The sequence below is a fragment of the Mesoplodon densirostris genome, chromosome 12 (assembly GCF_025265405.1).
Source record: "Mesoplodon densirostris isolate mMesDen1 chromosome 12, mMesDen1 primary haplotype, whole genome shotgun sequence".
In the NCBI taxonomy this organism is placed as follows: Eukaryota; Metazoa; Chordata; class Mammalia; order Artiodactyla; family Ziphiidae; genus Mesoplodon; species Mesoplodon densirostris.
Window position 1 is genome coordinate 52091970 of NC_082672.1, and position 22117 is coordinate 52114086.

The 22117-nt window shown below is 42.8% G+C and overlaps 1 protein-coding gene across 1 annotated transcript in view; it reads left to right on the plus strand.

The window, feature by feature from the left end:
* The window catches only part of SCML4 (Scm polycomb group protein like 4), a 121690-nt gene that overhangs the window by 57637 nt on the left and 41936 nt on the right, over positions 1 to 22117 (plus strand). Inside the window, exon 2 of the mRNA XM_060115066.1 lies at positions 1715 to 1886. Within this exon, the coding sequence (XP_059971049.1) occupies positions 1731 to 1886 (156 nt within the window). The 5' untranslated portion in view covers positions 1715 to 1730. The remainder of the gene's footprint in view (positions 1 to 1714; positions 1887 to 22117) is intronic.

Consider the following 22117-nt stretch of genomic DNA (forward strand, 5'->3'; position numbering starts at 1 on the left):
TAACAATACAGTCAATAGGTAAATGTATGCTTTAAAAATCTATTTACTAGGTACGATATTTCTAAGAAAAATCAAGACATTGATAGAATACCATTAATATTCACAGAATTAACAAAGCGACCTTACATCTATAGAAGCTATGCCCCAGATTTCCCCTGTCATGTTTTTTTAATTTTAATTTAATTTTATTTTTATTTTTAATATTAATTTTTTTATTTTTATTTTTGGCTGTGTTGGGTCTTAGTTGCGGCATGCAGATCTTTCGTTGCAGCATGCGAAGACTTCTCTCTAGTTGTGGCACGCAGGCTCAGTAGTTGCGGTGCCCGGGCTTAGTTGCCCTGTGGCATGTGGGATCTTAGTTCCCAGACCAGGGATCAAACCAGCGTCCCCTGCATTGGAAGGCAGATTCTTAACCATTGGGCCACCAGGGGAGTCTCTTCCCTGTCATGTTTTTAAGAATTCCCACTATTTGATATTTTCATTCCTGAGTAAAGCAATCTGGTCCCTGCAGTGCTGCCCAGACCAGGGTGTAGGGATTGCTTCTATTGTCTTTTCCAACTCTTTCAGCAGCCTTTTGAGAAAGAGCCTCTCATTTCCACTATTAGGTATCACTAATGCTCAGAAATGAATTTTATCACCTAACATCACCCCTGAATTAAAGTCTAAAGTTCTGTCCCACTTGCCACTTTCCTGAACATTCCAGGAAATGTGATCCTTGAGCTCATGATACAGCTGCGTTCTCTAGGTTGAGGTTGATCAACTACCTCTTGCTGCAAGATTTAGCCAACTTTACTTGAGAAGCTTATTATAAGTATTTTTAATGCTAAGCATATTATAGTACGAGGGGGAAAGGATTTGTATGTGGTGAACAGTTACCCATAGTCCCACTATCTTTGCCATTGGCAGCATTTTCGCACATTTCCTTCTAGTTTTTCACCACATAAATTTTTGCAGAGTTGAAATAACTTTTATGTGCAATTTGTGTGATGCTTTTTCACTCAACCTCATGTTATTAAAAAGAGTATTGTTAAAGGCTTGTAGCTAGTTGACTGTTTTATTCTGTAGATATATTAACCATTCCCCTATTGCTTGTTATTGGGCTCTATCCATTTTATTTTTGCAGTTCTGAATCATGTCAAAATGAACATCTCTGTATGCAAATCTCTGTCCACATTTTGATAGGGGACATAATCAACATTAATCCAACTGATTTGTACTGTTAAATTTCTTTCATGGGAAAAAAAAGGTCATAACAATCTGTCACCCAACCAAAAGGTAGGAGTGAATGTGAGAAAATGGTTGTGTTTATTTAATACTGTTATTATTTCAGCTCAGAGTTGAACTGGGAAACTGAGACACATAGGTAAAGCTGTCTCCTTGCTGGAGACACCATCAGTTGTGCTTGTTGCTGGGAAGCTGTTGTCCTCCTCACCTAGCCAGTGTCTTCCCTACTTCACTATAGTCCCGTGGAAATTCACTATCCTTGAAATTATACCAGGAGCCCAACAGCACTTTAAAAGCTCCTAATGGTGCCTGGCTCTCTCATATTTGGTTTTCCCCTCCCTTAAGGAGTAGGTATGGCCAAAATCACCAAACCAGATCCATGTTTGCCTTGCAAACCAAACAAACACTTCTGTTTTTGTTTTGCTTTGTGTCTGGACTAATTCTTAGCACCTCTTCTGCCTGTGAGCGATTTGTCACTTCCTTCTGTAAGACTGGCACCAGCAGAAATGCAGTCTCAGAGGATCCCGGGGAGAAAGCGAGGCCGACCCCCACTTCACTCAACACCTATGAAGATGGCAGTTCATAACCTTTATTCTGCTTCAGCTGGTTCTTTACCAGCAGTGAAGATCCCAAAGAAAAGAGGGCGGAAACCCGGGTACAAGGTATGGCTCCATCATCTCCTTTCTCCAAAGTGGAACTGTGCTGGGGCATGGCGCTTGGGCAGAACTCCAGTGCAGAATGTGATGAGAGGTTGGAAACTGGGTAAAGACAGGGTGAGAAATAAGTTTCTCTCAATGAAGCATGTGACAGACGAGGCTTCATTGTTGCAACATGGCACACAATACATGCTGTCGCTGTCATGTGCATTTTTACAAGTGGAGAAAGCAAATTACACCAGATGGGGAAAGTTGTAAGGCGAGCAGATTTTAGGGTCATAGCTAAACACACATTATTAAGCCTCGCATCTCAATTAACGTTTCAGACACTGAGCTTTCCCCTGACTGTTCTTATGAGGGCGGCTCTGGAAGCCACTTTCCAGAACTCATTTGTCATTAATTTCAGTAGAAGCAGATGATGTCCCTGAGACATTTAAATTAATAATGCGAGCAAGCTAGTGTCAAAGGTCGTGAAGAGTTTTCCCTAATAGAGCCTCAATAAGGGGACTTATCATGAAAATTCAGGGTGTTAATTCGTAGTTTCCTGCTTACAAAAGGCGCTGACGTCAAGATTGGCTACAAGGAGACATATCAGGCAAAATGAAAATCCTGTTACTCTTTCAAGAATTAATGATTTGGCGAGGCTGTGGGGTGGAGAATAAATTCTCTGATGTAACTGAAATCACATAAAACAACCCAAACCCGAGGGAGAGCTTCTCCTCTAAGATGTTTTTGAAGAGTCTGCTAGCAAAGAAAGATCATTGAGTTGTTTTCCATGAGCCTTTCGGGCATTAGAAAATGAGCTTCAGAAGTTTTCCTTCGTCTATTTTTCTAGAAATAAAGAGCTTATGTTTCCATCTTGAGATCTGAATACGCAAACCAAAATGCAAATTGGCAATTAACTCCCATATATTTAGGAAAATGTATGGAAATTATTTCAGGTCAGCAGAATGACAAAGCTTCCGGAAGAATTGGTAATGAATTCAACCTCTATCCCTTTGGTTCTTCACAGTTCTTCCAACTGCTGGAAAATAGACACAATAGGTAGGGGGAAGGTGATTTAAAGTTATTTGGGGGTCACTGGTTTTAGTAAAAGAAGCTTTTACTCAGCCAGCTCTTGAAGCAAAGCCTTCTGTCACTGGTTACTTTTTTAACAAAGAGAGCTTCCTTTTTCTCATGGGCACACCGGTTTCAGAATTGTGTCTCTGAAGCTGGCCCAGGGCAGGTCTCTCTGCTCAGCTACCTATGCAGTTGCTGGGGTCTGGGAATTGCATCTGAAAGGCTGGAGCAGGGCAGCCCTTCTGTTTATAGAGCCAGGGAGTGAATCCAGGATCTAAAGAAACACACTGAAAATTTTTCTCTCCTATTTGGCCTTTCTCCTGCTCCCCTGGGAGCTGTGACCCAAGAAAGAAAATTACCGACAGACACAGCATTTCTGGGGCCAGGAAAAATGGAAATTCACTCTGTGGAATGAACCCAACTTTGCAATTTTCCTGTCTCCTGAAAAAGGCAGTTTTCAGTTCTCCTAACACTCAGAGACAGCTCAGGGCAGGAAGAAAGCTTTGGAGACAGTTAGCTGACATACGGGCCCTGCACATGGCAGGTGGATCTTATTCCCATGCCTCACAGGGTCTCTTTTCTGGGGACAACAGGCCACAGCTCTTCTTTCAGTCCACCTCCCATATATTTGAGGAAATTGTGGGAATTATTTCAGGCCAGCAGCTCCCAGATATCTCCCCAAGCCATGGGCTTTGTGTTCGAGAAAAAAGGCTCCAAACCGGGTGCCAGTCTATATGAAGTTCCGACCCGCTCCTGGTGACAGGAGAAAAACGTCTAAAGTCTTCACAAAGCTAAAATGATTCTACCTAAAGGATCATCCTTTATTCTTTTTTTTTTTTTTTTTGGCTGTGTTGGGTCTTTGTTGCTGCCCATAGGCTTTCTCTAGTTGAGGCGAGCAGGGGCTACTCTTAGCTGCGGTGCGTGGGCTTCTCATTGTGGTGGCTTCTCTTGCTGTGGAGCACAGGCTCTAGGCTCGCAGGCTTAGTAGTTGCGGGTCGTGGGCTCTAGAGCGCAGGCTCAGTAGTTGTGGCGCACAGGCTTAGTTGCTCCGCGGCATGTGGGATCTTCCCAGACCAGGGCTTGAACCCGTGTCCCCTGCATTGGAAGGCAGATTCTTAACCACTGCGCCACCAGGAAAGCCCCAGGATTGTCCTTTATTCTGAAATATGTGCTTCCTGCTATTTTGGTGTTAAAGTTTATTAAGTGTCATATATTGTGAGCGTTTGGTAATCTTAAAAAAAATGTCCTTACTTGGCAAAATAAAGTTAGCAACGTATTAAGTCTCTCCGGTTTTATTTTGACAATTTCTTAGACCCTGAAGCCCCATTTTACCAGTAATGAAATGGTTTTAATTGTGGAGATGCCAGCAAGGAAAGTGTACAGTTTGATTCCATTTACCAAATGGCCACTCATTTGGCAATTTTAACTACCTGGGACACAGCTGGGGAGCCAGAGTTGTTAAAAAAAAATCCTGAGCAAGTGAAATAAGATATTACTTGGTCTACCCTTAAAGATCTTGTATTTTATTACTAAGAAAATGCTTCCAAACCCTTCCGCAGTGTCTGTTTACCTTTATTGTAGACGCATTTCTTACAAGCTTGATTATTGCAGTTTAATAGCCTTTGATTTGAAGGGGAAGATATTTTGGGAAGAAGATTGCACACACAGCTGGATACTGAAAGTATAATTATATGATATCATGTTAATAATTTAGAACAATAAAATATACAATAATATTATCAGTTATAAAATAATAACACTATAACTTTATGTCAGCACATTATTATATTTATATTAACAATATTATCATAATAAAATGGTAAGTTTTGAGCCAGGATATTCTGAGGATGCCTGGTTGTACCAACTGTATCACAGGTTTGTGCTGGTTGACATTTGTCGCTTCTTGCCTGGTGCTGTCCCAAGCTGCTCTGTCAACCACCTCTGTGTCCCTGCACGTGTGGAAACTCTCTCTGGTCCAAGTATGGGTATAAGCCTCTCCCTTTAAGACCCAAGCACAGCTAACACAGGCTGTGATATATAACCTCTTCTCTGAGTCTTGAGAATAACATGAGCAAATTATAGGCAGAAAAGGAAGGGTTTAACTGGCATTCAGATGTGAGTGCTCCAGAGTTCATGGGTCATTCCTCCTCCCAGGGCCCATCTGGCCATGTCTCTTGGCCCCGGCCTGCAGCCGCTTTGCTGGGGCACGCTTGCTGCTGTGAGTATCATTTTGTGGCCTTGCTGCCCCCTTCTCACCCCAGTCAAAGGAAGGAAAAACCTCTTAACGTCATATTTTCTCCGAAGAGCCATACTCTGCCATAAAAACAGCTTTCTTCATTATAAAACAGAACATTTACATCTCAGTTTGAAGAATCTGCTGTTGATTTAGGTCCTCGGTTCAGAGACTCCCCAAGGTCAACAGGTAGATTTTCCTTACATTTCATGACTAAGGAGACCATGGAAGTCTTTTTAAAAAGGTAAAGAGAGAGGGTCTGCACCAGGGATAAACCCTAACTTCCATTCAGTAGACATAGCTGATTATAATGGCTCCAAATAGCGGGATTTTCAGCTTCTGTGTCTTTATGATTTAAGCAGGAAGAAAAAAGTGCCGGTTTTTTAAGATAGCCATTTGTTCCCAGTACACAATAATAATAATTAATACTAATAGCAATAATAGTCATAAGTAACACTTACTGAGCACTTCTACATTTGAGTCTCTGGGCTTAAGCACTTTATATATATATATTTCTTATAGATCCTTGATAATTTCATAGTGAGAGGAGTCAGGAAAACTGCAGGAATTAGGCATGAATTAACCATGACCCGCAGCCTGAGGCCACATACTGTCGGGCCAGCAGCCCTCGCCACCTCAGCAATCTCCTTGCATTATTGTTCAGAATAGTATTTGTGTTTCCTGGTTCAAAAAAGAGTAGATTACTTTCTTTTTTTGTTTGTTTGTTTTTTGTTTTGTTTTTTTTTCTTGCTGTTCGCAGGCCTCTCACTGTTGTGGCCTCTCCCGTTGCGGAGCACAGGCTCTGGACGCACAGGCTCAGTGGCCATGGCTCACGGGCCCAGCCGCTCCGCGGCATGTGGGATCTTCCCGGACCGGGGCACGAACCCGTGTCCCCTGCATCGGCAGGCGGACTCTCAACCACTGCGCCACCAGGGAAGCCCTAGATTACTTTCTGTTTGCTCTGTTTAACCAGCTAAGAAAAGTGTAACATGCTCTAGAAAGAATATCATCCCTGAAATATTAAAAACAAATAGTTTATATGTTCTAAAATGTTAATAATTGTATCATTCAGCATACAAATTCAGCTGCTGTAACAAAGGCCAAAGAACAGTGGCTTAAAGAAGATAGAAACTAATTTATCTCTCATGTTACTGTCTGGGAAGGCCATGTGGGGCTGATTCGATGACTCCACCGTGTGGAGGACCCAGGCTCCTCTTATATTGTTGCTCTGCTATCTTAAGACACAGTCTCTACCTCATGCTCTAAGGTGGCTCCTCCAGGTCCCGCCATCCCACTACTTCGGCCAGCAGAATGGGGACAGAGGTGGTGGAGGGCACGTTGTTCCCCTTTAAGGGTGAAACCTTCAGAGTTGTACACACCCTCACACTAGCAACTCACTGGCCGGAAGTGAGTCACTTGGCCACACTTAGCTCCACAGGAGGCAGGAAAATGTAGTGCTGAGGGACCACGCGATAAGCTGAAATCCAGGGATTCCATTAATAAATGAAGAAAGGAGCATGGATATTTGGGAAGAGCCAGCAATTTCTGCTAACTATTTAAAGGACAGTCTTCCATTAACTGGTAAATTCACTTTATAAAGAAAGTAATTTTCTAAAGAGCAACAGTAAATGCAACCTTTTGTTTTGTTTCTCCTTTCTTATTGTCATCCTTTTCCCCCCCGAAAAAGTATGTGTTCTTGGCACTGTGTAACAAGGACGTCAAGTTAACAAAAATCTCAGTTAAGAGAATGTTCAAACTTAAGTGGAAAGGGTTGTTTGTTTGTTTGTTTCAACATTTGTTTAAAGCCTCTTTCTAAAGTGTGTTTTTATTATAACTGTTGAGTTGGTTTCTGTGCTTCTTTGATTATCCAGATCTTCTATTGCCTTAAGAGTCATAGTTACGAACACTAACGGCAGCCTAATAGTATGGAAGGGAAGAATCGACATCTAACCTTTCCTGTGCCTACTTTCAAGGTCCCCCTCTTGCTGATGGTGCATATGAAGTACCACCTGTGGCCCACGAGGGAAATGACTACAAAGGCACTAGGCAGGGGCCATTCCCTTGGGCTGAACGGTGTGCAGCACCTAGGGAGGGGACGGTCTCTCCTGGGGTTTTCTGTGACCCTCCTGCCCTCAGCCCAGAGCTGGAGCAATGGTCAGGGGTGAGGCTAAGCAGTGGATCTGGGGCAGCGGTATCTGGTGAATGTTTCCTGACCAGCATGCTGAGTGTAACTCAGACATGAATGTTAGTTGGTATTTTCACTTATGTTAAGGAGTGAGAGAAATGTAAACAGTGAAGTTGTATGTTGGAATTTCACTCATTTGTCAAGGATGTGGTTGACTTCTTTTCTGAATTGGATAATAGTTTGTGAAAACAAAAAATATTTGTTTTTTCATTCTATTCGCTGTGTAATGACTACAGACAAGACACACTTTTAAGTTTAATTTGCATTTTTAATATTTTCTCCATCACTCTCTTAAGCCTATAAGTCAACAAAACAGTAAATCCAGCCCTATTTGTAGCATTTGCCAATTTCCAAGGTGTAAATATTCCCAACATGGCCAGTTTCAAGGCACCAATGTGACTTTCCTGAACGTGGAGTTGGTAAAAGATGTGCTGCAGTATCACTCTTGTACTCTATTTCCACACAGATGCAACAGTAAAAATAATTAGAAAGTGATAAGTTTTGAGTATCTATTACCTTTTTTGTTTTTTGTTTTTGTTTTGGCGGTACGCGGCCCTCTCACTGTTGTGGCCTCTCCTGTTGCGGAGCACAGCCTCCGGACGCGCAGGCTCAGCGGCCATGGCTCAGGGGCCCAGCCGCTCCGCGGCATGTGGGATCTTCCCGGACCGGGGCACGAACCCGCGTCCTCTGCATCGGCAGGCGGACTCTCAACCACTGCGCCACCAGGGAAGCCCTGCCTTTGTTCTTAATATATTTTAAAAATTAATACTCTGTAAGTGTATGCACTTTAATTTTTAATAATTGCTGTGTTTAACAAACAACTTGCAATATTCCTGAAAATTTAACAATCACCTCTTGTGAACCAATAGAAGTTGCTCCACCTCCCCACTGCTCTGAGCTCTGCTATGCACAGGATGCCTGTAAGTGTATGTTCCATATCCCCACTCTCGTCTTCAGGGCCGACCCCACGCCTGCTGATGCATAGAACTTGGCTCCCTCACCAGTTTCTGTAAGAAACTGCATCACAGCAAGCATTCCTTGAAATGTGTGGTCTCTACTAAAGATTGTTGGAGTCACAGGGCAGCGTCGACATTTATTAAATACTTCACATGGATGGATCTGTTTTTCTGCATCCCACTTTATCCAATGATGGTTATTTTTGTTTTCCTTTTTCTTCCTTCTGTCTCCTCGTACTCACGGAGTACGGGCTTCACGGCTTCATTGGTTCCTCTCTCGGCTGCCCTCTGTCAGGAGGAAATTAACCCATTCTTCTCAGCCCCACCCAGGCAGGATGGTAGCACCACCTCCGCCTCCGTGCACACTAACCCTAGGGCGGGGAACTGTCTCTCCTGGGGTTTTCTGTGACCATCCCCGCCCTCCTGCCCTCACCCCAGGGCTGGAGCAATAGTCAGGGGTGAGGCTAAGCAGTAGGTCTGGGGCAGCGGTATCTGGTGAATGTTTCCTGACCAGCATTCTGAGTGTAACTCAGATATAAATGTTAGTTGGTATTTTCACTTATGCTAAGGAGTAAGAGAAATATAAACAAAGCCAAAGGATACTGGCCCCTCCATCCCTTGCATGTTTAATCTCTCCCAAGGGAAAGGAGAAAAAGGTGTGGGTAAACCCAGAAACAGGCTGACTCCTCGGAATGGAATTAGGCCATTGGCCACAAACTTCTTGTTGTTGGAGCTGATTTGCATTTCCAACAGGCAAGTTTTTTAGACTAAAGTCTAAGGTTAAACACGGTGAGGTATTCAATTTTCCCTAACCCTGCTCCCTGAATCTCAGCAGAACCCTGAGGGAGTTTCGTGTGAAGAAAGAGTGAGCCTAAAGGAGAAGTGTGCCCCCAGGGAAAGCTATGGGCAGGGACGTGGACAAAGCTATCCTCGGATGGTGTGGGAGGGGAAGGAAGGGAGAGAAAACATGATTTTTAAAAAATAGAATCTGGTACATCAGTTTCCTAGGGCTGCTGTAACACAATACAACAAACTGGGTGGCTTAAACAGTGCAAATTCTTTAAATTTTATTTTTATTGAAATATAGTTGATTTACAAGGTTGTATTAATTTCATGTTAGATATACATATATATCACTTAATATATATACATGTTAGATATATGTATTACTTATATATGTGTATTACTGAATATGTATATTCTTTTTCAGATTCTTTTCCATTATAGGTTATTATAAGATATGGACTATAGTTCCCTGTACTATATAGTAGGTCCTTATTGTTAATCTATTTTATATATAGTGGTGTGTATCTGTTAATTCCAAACTCCTAATTTATCCCCCCCTCCTTTGGTAACTATAAGTTTATTTTCTATGTCTGTGAGTCTATTTCTGTTTTGTGAATAAGTTCATTTGTATTATTTTTTTAGATTCCACATATGAGTGATATCATATGATATTTGTCTTTGTCTGATTTACTTCACTTAGTATAATAACCTTTAGGTCCATCCATGTTGCTGCAAAAGGCATTATTTCATTCTTTTTTATGGCTGGGTAATATTCTATTGTGTACATATACCACAACTTCTTTATCTATTCATCTGTTGATGGAACAACAGAAATTTATTGTCTCACAATCCTGCAGGCTGGAAATCTGAGATCAAGATAAGCCAGGTTGGTTCCTTCTGAGGGCTGGGAGGGAGGATCTGCTGTTGCAGGCCTCTCTCCTAGCTCTGGGGGGCCTCTGGTGTTCTTTGGCTTGTGGATGGCATTCTCCCTGCGTCTTCACATTGTCTTCCCTCTGTACATGTTTGTCTGTGTGTCCAAATATCCCCTTTCTATGAGGACACAGTCATATTGGATCAGGGCCCACTCTAATGAGCTTATCTTAACTTGATCATCTGCAAAGACCCTATTTCCCAATAAGGTCACATTTACAGGTACTAGGGGTTAGGACTTCAACATCTTTTGGTGGGGAGACACATTTTAATCCATAGCATCCAGTATAATAATCTTTATCTTGTAACTAGACATTTAGTCCATTTATATTTAAAGTAATTATCGATAAATTTGGGTGTAAATCTATGTCTTATTTTCTGTATTCTATTTGTCTCACTCATTCTATGTTCCTTTTACCTGTCTTTCCTGCCTTCTTTTGGATTTTTAAGCATATAATTCTTTCTTTTCTACTTCTTGAAGTTTAAGCACTATGTTTTCTATTGTATTACTGATTGCTCTAGAAATTACAGCATGCTTACGTACTAGAGTTTTCTAAAGTTAACCTTACCTTTGCTTCTTCCTAGATCATACAAGGACCTTAGGACACTTTAACTCCATTTATCTCCCCATGTCAATATTACTGTCGTTACACATCTTAATTCTTTTTTGCTTTTTTAATCCCCCAAAACAATTATTTTTGGTTTGTACAATTATTTTCATTTAGATTCACCTGCTTATTTACCACTTAAAAAATTCTTCATTTCTTTTTGCATATCATACATTCTACCTGAAATCACTGTCCATTTCCTGCAGTACATCTTTTAGAAGTCCCTTTAATATATATCCTCTAGTGATGAATGCTCTTAGCTTTTGTTGTCTGGAAGTACTTTTATTTCATCTTCACTTTTGGAAAAAAATATATTTGCTGGGTGTAGAATTCTAGGTTGTTATTTTCCTTGCAGCACATTGAAGGTATTATTCCATTTATCTTCTGGGGCCCATTGTTGTAAAGAACTCAGCTCTCCATCTGGTTTATGTGAGTGTTCCCTGGCAGGTTTTGTATTTTTAAGCTAATTTTAAGATCTTTTTCTTTGTCTTCAGTGTTCTACAATTTCATTCTGTTGTGTCTACCTGTGGATTTCTTTTTTATTCATCTTATTTAGAGTTTGTTGGGCTTCCTGAATCTGTGGATTAGAACTTTCATCAGATCTGGAAAATTCTTAGCCATTATCTTTTCAAATATAATCTCTGTTCCATTCTTTCTGAAACTCTAATGTTAAAACTTCTCATATTCGCATTGTCTTTTAACCTTCCCTCAATAGTTTTTATCTATTTGTCTCTATGCTACTTTTTGGTGAATTTCTTCTGACATATCTTCTGGCACACTAATTCTTTCTTTAGCTATGTTTAGTATGCTGTTAAATCTGTTTATTTAGTTTTTAATTTTAGTTATTGTATAGAAGTTAAATTTGGTTCTTTTACATTTTGCTATGCTATTTTTTATAGTTTTCTGTTCTCCAGAGATATTTTCAAACTTGTTCTTTATATCTTTATACATAGTATCACACTTGCTTTTAGAATCTAAGTTTGATAATTGAAATATCTTATTTTATTTATTTATTTATTTATATTTATTTATTTATTTATTTATGGCTGCATTGGGTCTTTGTTGCTGTGCACAGGCTTTCTCTAGTTGCGGCGAGCAGAGGCTACTCTTCGTTGCTGTGCGCAGGTTTCTCATAAGAAGAAAGAAGCGGTGGTTTCTCTTACTGTGGAACACAGGCTCTAGTCGCACGCAGGCTTCAGTAGTTGTGACGCATGAGCTCAGTAGTTGTGGCGCACAGGCTTAGTTGCTCCACGGCATGTAGGATCTTCCCGGATCAGGGCTTGAACCCGTGTCCCCTGTACTGGCAGGCGGATTCTTAACCACTGTGCCACTAGAGAAGCCCCGTTTCTGGGTTTTACTGCTATGTGTTTTTATTGCCCATTCTTGCTTTGGTTCCTTGCTTCCTTGTGTGTTTGGGCTGTGTTATTCACTGACTTTGAAAAATTATTTTGGGGACTTCTTTGAGACCTTTCTCCAGAGATGATTTGTGTTTGTTTCTCCAGGCAACCTGGGAGCACTGCCAGATTGGGTAATTTTTAAACTAACTTCACAGCCTGAAGTTTTCTTGGTTGCCCAAGTTCTGTGAACTTGAGCTGCAAATCTGTGTGAGCTCTGGCTTGTGGCAATATCTTCCCAGGGATTCTGCACACCCCCTCCCCCAGTGTCAAGGCAACTTTCCTTAGAGTCAGGTATGGGTGGGGTAGGGCAGGACAAGTTTACAGCTAGCTTACCCTTACCCTGAGGTTGTAGCCCTTTGGGTGAGCCCTGATCCATGGCAATTCCGAGGTCTAGATTTCACCTATATTTGGGCCCAATTATCCTTTATATATTGTTAGCGCCTCCATACTTTTACTAATCTTACATTTTATCCATTGTTGGTAGTTGTTTTCAGTTAATCCAAATAAGATAATTTTCTATATTCCCAGAAACAAAACTCCAAAGAAATTTAGGATGCCTCATTTCTTCTAATCAACATTCAAAATATGGCACTGACACTGGTTTTATCTCACACTCTTTAATGATTTCAGAAATAGTCTAATGCAAGGTACATACACAACATTACGAGTTGGAATAGAACTTAGAAACCAACAAGCTGGGATTTCGCAGGTGGTCCAGTGGTTAAGACTCCATGCTTCCACTGCAAGGGGCACGGGTTCGATCCCTGGTCCGGGAACTAAGATCCTTTATGCTGAGTGGCAAGGCCAAAAAAAAAAAAAAAAAAATGCCAACAACCCTACCCGCATTAATGGCTTTGGAAGATGAAGCCCAGAGGCACTGAATGGGTTGCTCAGAGTCCCATATGAGTCAGGGGCAGAACCAGGATTAGAACCCCAGCCCTCTCTGAGTCCTGTGTTCTCACCACTCCCCTGCAGCTCATTGGGCAATGTGAAATCATGTCAATTCTCAGTGTTCATTTCCCAGATGAGGAAATGTGGATGCTCGACTTCTTTTTCACGTCCTCTCCCAGAAGTTCCGCATAGAATGTTTCCTGTAGTATTCTGAAATTTTACTGCTTGAGTATTAGAGGAGGAATGTTTTGAACCTTAGACACAAGCCAGTATTATGGCTTCCCCAAAGTTAACTAAATGAGCAACAAGTAAAATGCTAATGTTTTAAACTAATGTAATAAAAATATACTATCAAACAAAGTTTATGTGAATAAATCTAGAAGTTATCTTTGATTTTGCACTTTCTCTCTCTAATCACCTTAATTTCACCTCCAAAGTACACCTGAATCCAACCAATTCTTTCTGTCTTCACTACTTTCACCCTAGCTCAGCCACCTATGCCTCTTGTCTGGACCATATGATAACCTCCTCACTAGTATTCTTTTCTCTATTTTGCCTCTCCCCATCCATTCTCCATATAGCAGCCATACTTAATTTTATAAAATAAAAACTGGGTTGTGTCTTTCTCTGCTTAAAATTCTCTAATTGTTTCCATAACTCTTAGAATAAAATCCAAACTTTTTAATCTGACTGTATTTATTTACTAGGAGCGCTATAACAAAGTACTACAAACTGGGTGTCTTAAAACAACAGTTCTGGAGGCCAGAAGTCCAAAATCAAGGTGTTGGAAGGGCCATGCTCTCTCTGAAGTTTCTAGGGTAGGATCCTTCCTTGACTCTTCCTAGCTTCTAGTGGTTGCCTGCAATCCTTGGTGTTCCTTGGTTGTAGACATATCACTCCAATTTCTGCCTCCACTGTCACATGGGATTCTCCCTGTGTGTCTGTGTCTGTGTCCAAGTTTCCCTCTTCTTATAAGAACACCAGTCATTGGCATTAGGGCCCACTCTAATCCCGTATGGCCTCATCTTAACTTGATTACATCTGCAAATACCCTATTTCCAAGTCAAGTCCTATTCACAGGTACTGGGAGTTAGGACTTGAACAAGTCTTTTTTGAGAGGGATACGATTCAGTCTACAACACTGACTTAGAAAGCCCTCATGATTGGGCCCTGACCACCCAGCTAACCTCATCTTGCATCCTTCTGCCTCTTGCTCATAATTCCAGCCACTCTGGCTTCCTGGTTCTTTGAAGAAGCCAAGCTTTAGGAGGCTTACACTGACCACTCTGTCTCCTTCAAAAGTTCTTTCCTCAGCCTCCCTCTTTTTTTTTTTATAAATTTATTTATTTTATTTATTTAATTTTTTGCCTCATTGGGTCTTTGTTGCTGCGTGTAGGCTTTCTCTAGTTGTGGCGAGCGGGGGCTACTCTTCGTTGCGGTGTGTGGGCTTCTCATTGCAGTGGCTTCTCTTGTTGCAGAGCACGGGCTCTAGGTGTGCGGGCTTCAGTAGTGGTGGCATGCAGGATCAGTAGTTGTGGCTCGTGGGCTCTAGAGCGCAGGCTCAGTAGTTGTGGCACACAGGCTTAGTTGCCCCGCAGCATGTGGGATCTTCCCGCACCAGGGCTCGAACCCATGTCCCCCGCATTGGCAGGCGAATTCTTAACCACTGAGCCACCAGGGAAGCCCTCAGCCTCCCTCTTGTCATTCAGATCTTGATGTAGGTGTCACCTCCTTATCAGCCTACCCTAGTCACCTGGTCCCTTTTTATCACATCCCCATATTTTACTTCTCAGAGTAGTACTTATCACAATTTGACATTTTTGTTGTGTTTCTTATTTGTTTCCTCCACTATGATATTACCTCATCAAGAACAATGACCTTATCTCCCCCATTTACAGAGGTATCCTCAGCACCTACAACAGTTTCCTGCACACAGTAGGTGCTCAATAAATATTTGTTGAGTAAATGACTGCCTCATGGAATGATTTTTTTTCCCTTTTTAGACTTAGCTTAAATGATACAACTTGGAAAGGGCAGCTCCTGCCTAAGCAATACTTAACGTACTGGGAATATTTCTTAAAGGGGATTATGTGCAATGTGTAAGGTAGGAGGGTGGGTTTTCAAAGATTTGGGAAGATGTGATCCCAAGTGGGTAAGTGTAGAAAATGTAGATGGGTCCTAGAAGAAAGACGGGCAATTTCCCTTTCCTGCCATGGCTACATGAACAAGAAACTTGGAACTCACTTGTATTTCTAGAATTTCTAATAATAAAATTATAATACTAGCAGCAATAATGATCAGAAATACTTACTGAGTTCTCACTTTGCACTAGCCCTATGCTAAATGTTTACTTCATTCTTTTTTTTTTTTTTTTTTCATTTAAAGCTTGTGTTTCCTTATTTATTTTCATTTTGGATGACCTGTCCATTGGTGAAAGTGGGGTGTTAAAGTCCCCTACTATGATTGTGTTACTGTCGATTTCTCCTTTTATGGCTGTTAATATTTCCCTTATGTATTGAGGTGCTCCTATGTTTGGTGCATAAATATTTACAATTGTTATATCTTCTTCTTGGATTGATCCCTTGATCATTATGTAGTGTCCTTCTTTGTCTCTTCTAGTAGTCTTTATTTTAAAGTCTATTTTGTCTGATATGAGAATTGCTACTCCAGCTTTCTTTTGGTTTCCATTTGCATGGAATATCTTTTTCCATCCCCTTACTTTCAGTCTGTATGTGTCTCTAGGTCTGAAGTGGGTCTCTTGTAGACAGCATATATATGGGTCTTGTTTTTGTATCCATTCAGCCAGTCTGTGTCTTTTGGTGGGAGCATTTAGTCCATTTACATTAGGTAATTATTGATATGTATGTTCCTATTCCCATTTTCTTAATTGTTTTGGGTTCGTTATTGTAGTTCTTTTCCTTCTGTTGTGTTTCTTGCCTAGAGAAGTTCCTTTAGCATTTGTTGTAAAGCTGGTTTGGTGGTGCTGAACTCTCTCAGCTTTTGCTTGTCTGTAAAGGTTTTAATTTCTCCATCAAATCTGAATGAGATCCTTGCTGGGTAGAGTAATCTTGGTTGCAGGTTTTTCTCCTTCATCACTTTAAGTATGTCCTGCCACTCCCTTCTGGCTTGTAGAGTTTCTGCTGAGAGATCAGCTGTTATCCTGATGGGGATTCCCTTGTGTGTTATTTGTTGTTTTTGCCTTGCTGCTTTTAATATGATTTCTTTGTGTTTAATTTTTGACAGTTTGATTAATATGTGTCTTGGCGTATTTCTCCTTGGATTTATTCTGTATGGGACTCTCTGTGCCTCCTGGACTTGATTAACTATTTCCTTTCCCATATTAGGGAAGTTTTCAACTATAATCTCTTCAAATATTTTCTCAGTCCCTTTCTTTTTCTCTTCTTCTTCTGGAACCCCTATAATTCGAATGTTGGTGCGTTTAATGTTGTCCCAGAGGTCTCTGAGACTGTCCTCTGTTCTTTTCATTCTTTTTTCTTTATTTTGCTGTGCAGCAGTTATTTCCACTATTTTATCTTCCACCTCACTTATCCGTTCTTCTGCCTCAGTTATTCTGCTATTGATCCCATCTAGAGTAATTTTTATTTCATTTATTGTGTTTTTAATCGATGCTTGATTCGTCTTTAGTTCTTCTAGGTCCTTGTTAACTGTTTCTTGCATTTTGTCTATTCTATTTCCAAGATTTTGGATCATCTTTACCATCATTATTCTGAATTCTTTTTCAGATAGACTGCCTATTACCTCTTCATTTGTTAGGTCTGGTGGGTTTTTATCTTGCTCCTTCTCCTGCTGTGTGTTTTTCTGTCTTCTCATTTTGCTTATGTTACTGTGTTTGGGGTCTCCTTTTTGCAGGCTGCAGGTTCGTAGTTCCCGTTGTTTTTGGTGTCTGTCCCCAGTGGCTAAGGTTGGTTTAGTGGGTTGTGTAGGCTTCTTGGTGGAGGGGACTACTGCCTGTGTTCTGGTGGATGAGGCTGGATCTTGTCTTTCTGGTGGGCAGGTCCACGTCTGGTGGTGTGTTTTGGGGTGTTTGCGGACTTTTTATGATTTGAGGCAGCCTCTCTGCTAATGGGTGGCGTTGTGTTCCTGTCTTGCTAGTTGTTTGGCATAGGGTGTCCAGCACTGTAGCTTGCTGGTCGTTGAGTGAAGCTGGGTGCTGGTGTTGAGATGGAGATCTCTGGAAGATTTTCGCCGTTTGATATTATGTGGAGCTGGGAGGTCTCCTGTGGACCAGTGTCCTGAAGTTCGCTCTCCCACCTCAGAGGCACAGCACTGACTCCTGGCTCCTCAATTTGGGATGATTTGTTGTCTATTCATGTATTCCACAGATGCAGGGTACATGAAGTTGATTGTGGAGCTTTAATCCGCTGCTTCTGAGGCTGCTGGGAGAGGTTTCCCTTTCTCTTCTTTGTTCTCACAGCTCCTGGGTCTCAGCTTTGGATTTGGCCCCGCCTCTGCGTGTAGGTCGCCGGAGGGCGTCTGTTCTTCGCTCAGACAGGACAGGGTTAAAGGAGCAGCCTCTTCGGGGACTCTGGCTCACTCAGGCCGGGCGGGAGGGAGGGGCACGGAGTGCGGGGCGAGCCTGCAGCGGCAGAGGTCGGCGTGACGTTGCACCAGCCCGAGGCGCGCCGTGCGTTCTCCCAGGGAAGCCGCCCCTGGATCCCGGGACCCCGGCAGTGGCAGGCTGCACAGGCTCCCGGAAGGGCGGTGTGGACAGTGACCTGCGCTCGCACACAGGCTTCTTGGCGGCGGTAGCAGCAGCCCCAGCGTCCCACGCCCGTCTCTGGGCTCCGCGCTTTCAGCCGCGACTCGCGCCCGTCTCTGGAGCTCCTTTACGCGGCGCTCTTAATCCCCTCTCCTCGTGCACCGGGAAACCAAGAGGGAAGAAAAAGTCTCCTGCCTCTTCGGCAGCTCCAGAGTTTTCCCGGACTCCCTCCCGGCTAGCTGTGGCACATTAGCCCCCTTCAGGCTGAGTTCTCGCCGCCAGCCGCAGTCCTCTCCCTGCGCTCTGACGGAAGCCCGAGCCTCAGCTCCAGCGCCGCCCGCCCCGGCGGGGGAGCAGACAAGCCTCTCGGGCTGGTGAGTGCCGCTCGGCACCGCTCTTCTGTGCGGGAATCTCTCTGCTTTGCCCTACCCAGGTATGTGGGGAGTTTCTTGCCTTTTGGGAGGTCTGGGGTCTTCTGCCAGCGTTCAGTAGGTGTTCTGTAGGAGTTGTTCCACGTGTAGCTGTATTTCTGGTGTATCTGTGGGGAGGAAGGTGATCTCCGCGTCTTACTCTTCCGCCATCTTACCCGGAAGTCCTGTTTACTTCATTCTTGTCACATCCTTGTGAGAAGGTGCTGTTATCCTTACCTTACAGATGAGGAAATGTAGGCTCTGAAAGTCTAAGTAGTGAGACTTAGGACAGGGTTAGTGAGTGACTGAGCTAGGCTTTGAACCCAGACCCAAAAGCTAGTGCTCCATTGTATGTGCCTACTGCTATCCTGAACTTATTTTAGTTTTGCTTTGCTGCTTCATCCTCTGCTGATGTGCAGGCAGGCTCTACACATCTTTATAGTCCCCCTGACCACATTCTGTATCCTTCATTTACTAACCTCTTGTTGTCAATCTAACAAATACTCTTTAGTCAGTACTTCTGTTTCTCCACACTTGCATATTTCTGGATAAATACTTGAATTTTACATCAGCTGATCCCTTCTTCTTTAGTGTGCCCTGGCCACACATCTCAGTTTGCAGACAAATCCCCTCCCAACTCTTTGCAGTGATTTTCTAGCAAATGTCTTAGAGAAGGTCTTCCCCTGAAGACAGTGGGAGCAAGAAACTCTCCAGGTCCGTATTTTGGATCTGTGAATGGAAAAGAAAGATGAGCTGATCCCAGATTCCCCAGCCCCTTTGGTGGAGACTCCAGCTGGCAGGGGCCGCCTCTATGCCTCTGCTTCACCCCACCATGATGCTTTAAGAAGGCAAAGCACAGCCACTGGCAACCATACCCTGGATGAGGAGTCGCCTTACCCATTTGATCGAGGTTTTGAATTTCAGGTAAAGGTGCCAACTTTGCCAGCATCTGTACAGGGCTGTTGGCTTTGAAGGCCAAGGATTAGCTCCTGCATGTCAGAGCAAGGCATCCTGGGCAGTAAATCTTCTTCCAGTCTTATGCAGCCAAGAAAGAGGCCTCTCCTCCCTCCTTCCTCTTTATTTTACCCAGTTTATTCTGCCAGATTCTGTTTTGGATATTTTTTAAATAAAGTATACTTTAGAACAGTTTTAGGTTTAGTGAAGGGTTGCAAATCTACAGAGGATTCTCATATACCCGACACCTAGTTCCTCCTGTAGTTAACATCTTCCATTATTATGGTACATTTGTCACAGCTAGTGAACCAATAACCATACAGTATTGTTAAACAAGGTCCATATTTTATTGAAATTCATTAGTTTTCCCCTATTTTGTTCCAGAATCCATCCAGGATACCTCATTACATTTAGTCATCATGTCTCCTTAGGCTCCTCTGGGCTGTGAAAATTTCTTAGACTTTTCTTGTTTTTGTTGACATTGGCAGTTTTGAGGAGTATTGGTCAAGTATTCTATAAAACGTTCTGCAACTTGGGATTTTTGAAGTTTATCCCCTGAGTAGATGGGAGTTATGGAGTTTTGGAAAGAAGATCTCAGAGGTAAGGTGCCATTCCCATGACGTCATATCAAGGGTGCAAACTATCGACATGGTTTATCACTGTGGATGGTGATCTGGATCCCCTGGCTGAGGTGGTGTGTGACCAGTTTCTCCACTGTAAAGTTACTTTTCCCCCCATTCCCATACTGTCCTCTTTGGAAGGAAGTCACTGTGTGTGGCCCACACTTAAGGAGGAAGAGTTATACTCCACAATAAAATATTTGGAATTTTTATACATGGGAGATCTGTCGATTCTCCCCATGTATTTTTACTTAGTCAGTCACTCATTTATCTGAGTATGGAGTCATGGATATTCACTGTATACTTTGAATTATAATCCACTACTACCTTCTTTATCTGTTGCTCGTGTTGCTCCAGGTTTGGCCATTGAAAGCTCTTTCAGTTGACTCCCATGCCCCTATGACCTACCCCTCTCCCTTTTCTAGGTTACCTTACTTCTGATTCATTCTTTTTTTTTTTTTTGCGATACGCGGGCCTCTCACTGTTGTGGCCTCTCCCGTTGCGGAGCACAGGCTCCAGACGTGCAGGCTCAGCGGCCATGGCTCACAGGCCCAGCCGCTCCGCAGCATGTGGGATCTTCCCGGACCGGGCACGAACCCATGTCCCCTGCATCGCCAGGCGGACTCTCAACCACTGCGCCACCAGGGAAGCCCATGATTCATTCTTTATATTAAGCAATGAGATAGAAATTTCAGAATGCTGAGTCAAAGGATATTCCTATTGATGATTTATCCTCTTACCAAAAGGATATTTTTTAAAAGTCATATACCACCCACAGTTGCATGAGGTTCCTTCTTTGTTCAAAAGTCCCAGAAGTTGTTTTACAGGTTGAATGAATGAATGAATATGTAAGGTTTTTCCTGCAACCAGCTGACTTATTCTAATCCCTTTCATTGCTTCACCTGGGCAGGAATTATGGGCAGAGGTAACAGCCAACTATATTATTTCATTGGAGGTGGGTTCACTGGACAGATCCCCCTCTAATAAATATTAAAATAGTGAGCAAGTATTAAAGTTAGGGTCATTATGAAGTTTACCTGAACAGTAAACAGTGTCTGCTATCTAAGTCTTAGCTGCCGTCATCCTCCTTCTCATCATCATCCATCTCATCATCATCATTGTCATTTTTCTCAGGAAGGATCACACAGATCTTTGGGTAATTTACTTAAAGAACACAGGCGGGAAAATGACGACTTACTAATCCTGTTTATTTTCCCCCACCAACACTGTTATCTGTATGTTGGGCGTTGAAGGGCTTTAAGCCTGTAAAGGAGGATTTAGCCAAGGTTCTTCCAGAGCCTGTTGCCCACGGTCCTTGGAGACTGTCACCACCAGCCTCTCCATCACAAGCTGTACCTTCCTAGAGATACCACTCCTAGAGACACCACCAGGGGAACCCTTGGTGCCTGAGCTGGGAGAACAGGCAGAGTGGCCGCAGACCTCTTCACACTTGGCAGATGAGGAAACCCTGCCATAGTCATGGTGACTGAGTCTCAGGAGGTTTCCCATCTACTCTGTCCCACCACTGAAGTTTCTTTTAAATTATTTTTGTAATACTTAGTATGGTATTGCTACATGATGAGCCTTTTAATTTTTTCAAATGCTAAACTCAAATTAAGATGAACGATCTATTGTTAATTGCTGCTTCTGATTATACAGGATCTCTAGCAAGAGCCCCAGACTCTGCACACATACAGCCTTGTATAGCCAACATGCTCACTTTTGGCCTGTCTCCTTTTAAATTCATTTCAATTAATTTAAATTCATTTCTGCACATCCCACTGTGCCCTCAATGCTGCTCAGCAGCCAGATTCCGTTCCCCCCACGGCCTCCCACCCCGCTAGTTCGTTAACCCACTCTCCTCCACCCTCACACACAGCTTCCAGCATCACTGAGAAATTAGAAGCCATTGCAAAAGGCCTTCTGTAAGCTCCCACCTCCACATCCACCCAAATCCAGAGCCTCATATTCCTCCTTCCTTCCTACTGCAGTAGATGAAAAGTCCTTGTTTCTTTCTAAGGCCATAGCCCAGATCATTAAATCTCATCCTCTCTCACCTGTTCAGAGTCTCAATGCCAGCAGTTCTCCACACACTCCCCTGTATCATCAATTTTTCCCTCTCTACTGGGCTATTTCCACCAGCATTAGAACATATTTCCCCCTTCTCAAAAACAACAACAAAAAATCTTTTAAAAATTAAAAAAATAGGGCTTCCGTGGTGGCGCAGTGGTTAAGAATCCACCTGCCAATGCAGGGGACATGGCTTTGAGCCCTGGTGCAGGAAGATCCCACATGCTGCAGAGCAACTAAGCCTGTGCACCACAACTGCTGAGCCTGCGCTCTAGAGCCTGCGAGCCACAACTACTGAGCCCACCCGCCACAACTACTGAAGCCCATGTGCCTAGAGCCCGTGCTCTACAACAAGAGAAGCCACTGCAATAAGAAGCCCACACACCTCAATGAAGAGTAGCCCCCACTCACCATGACT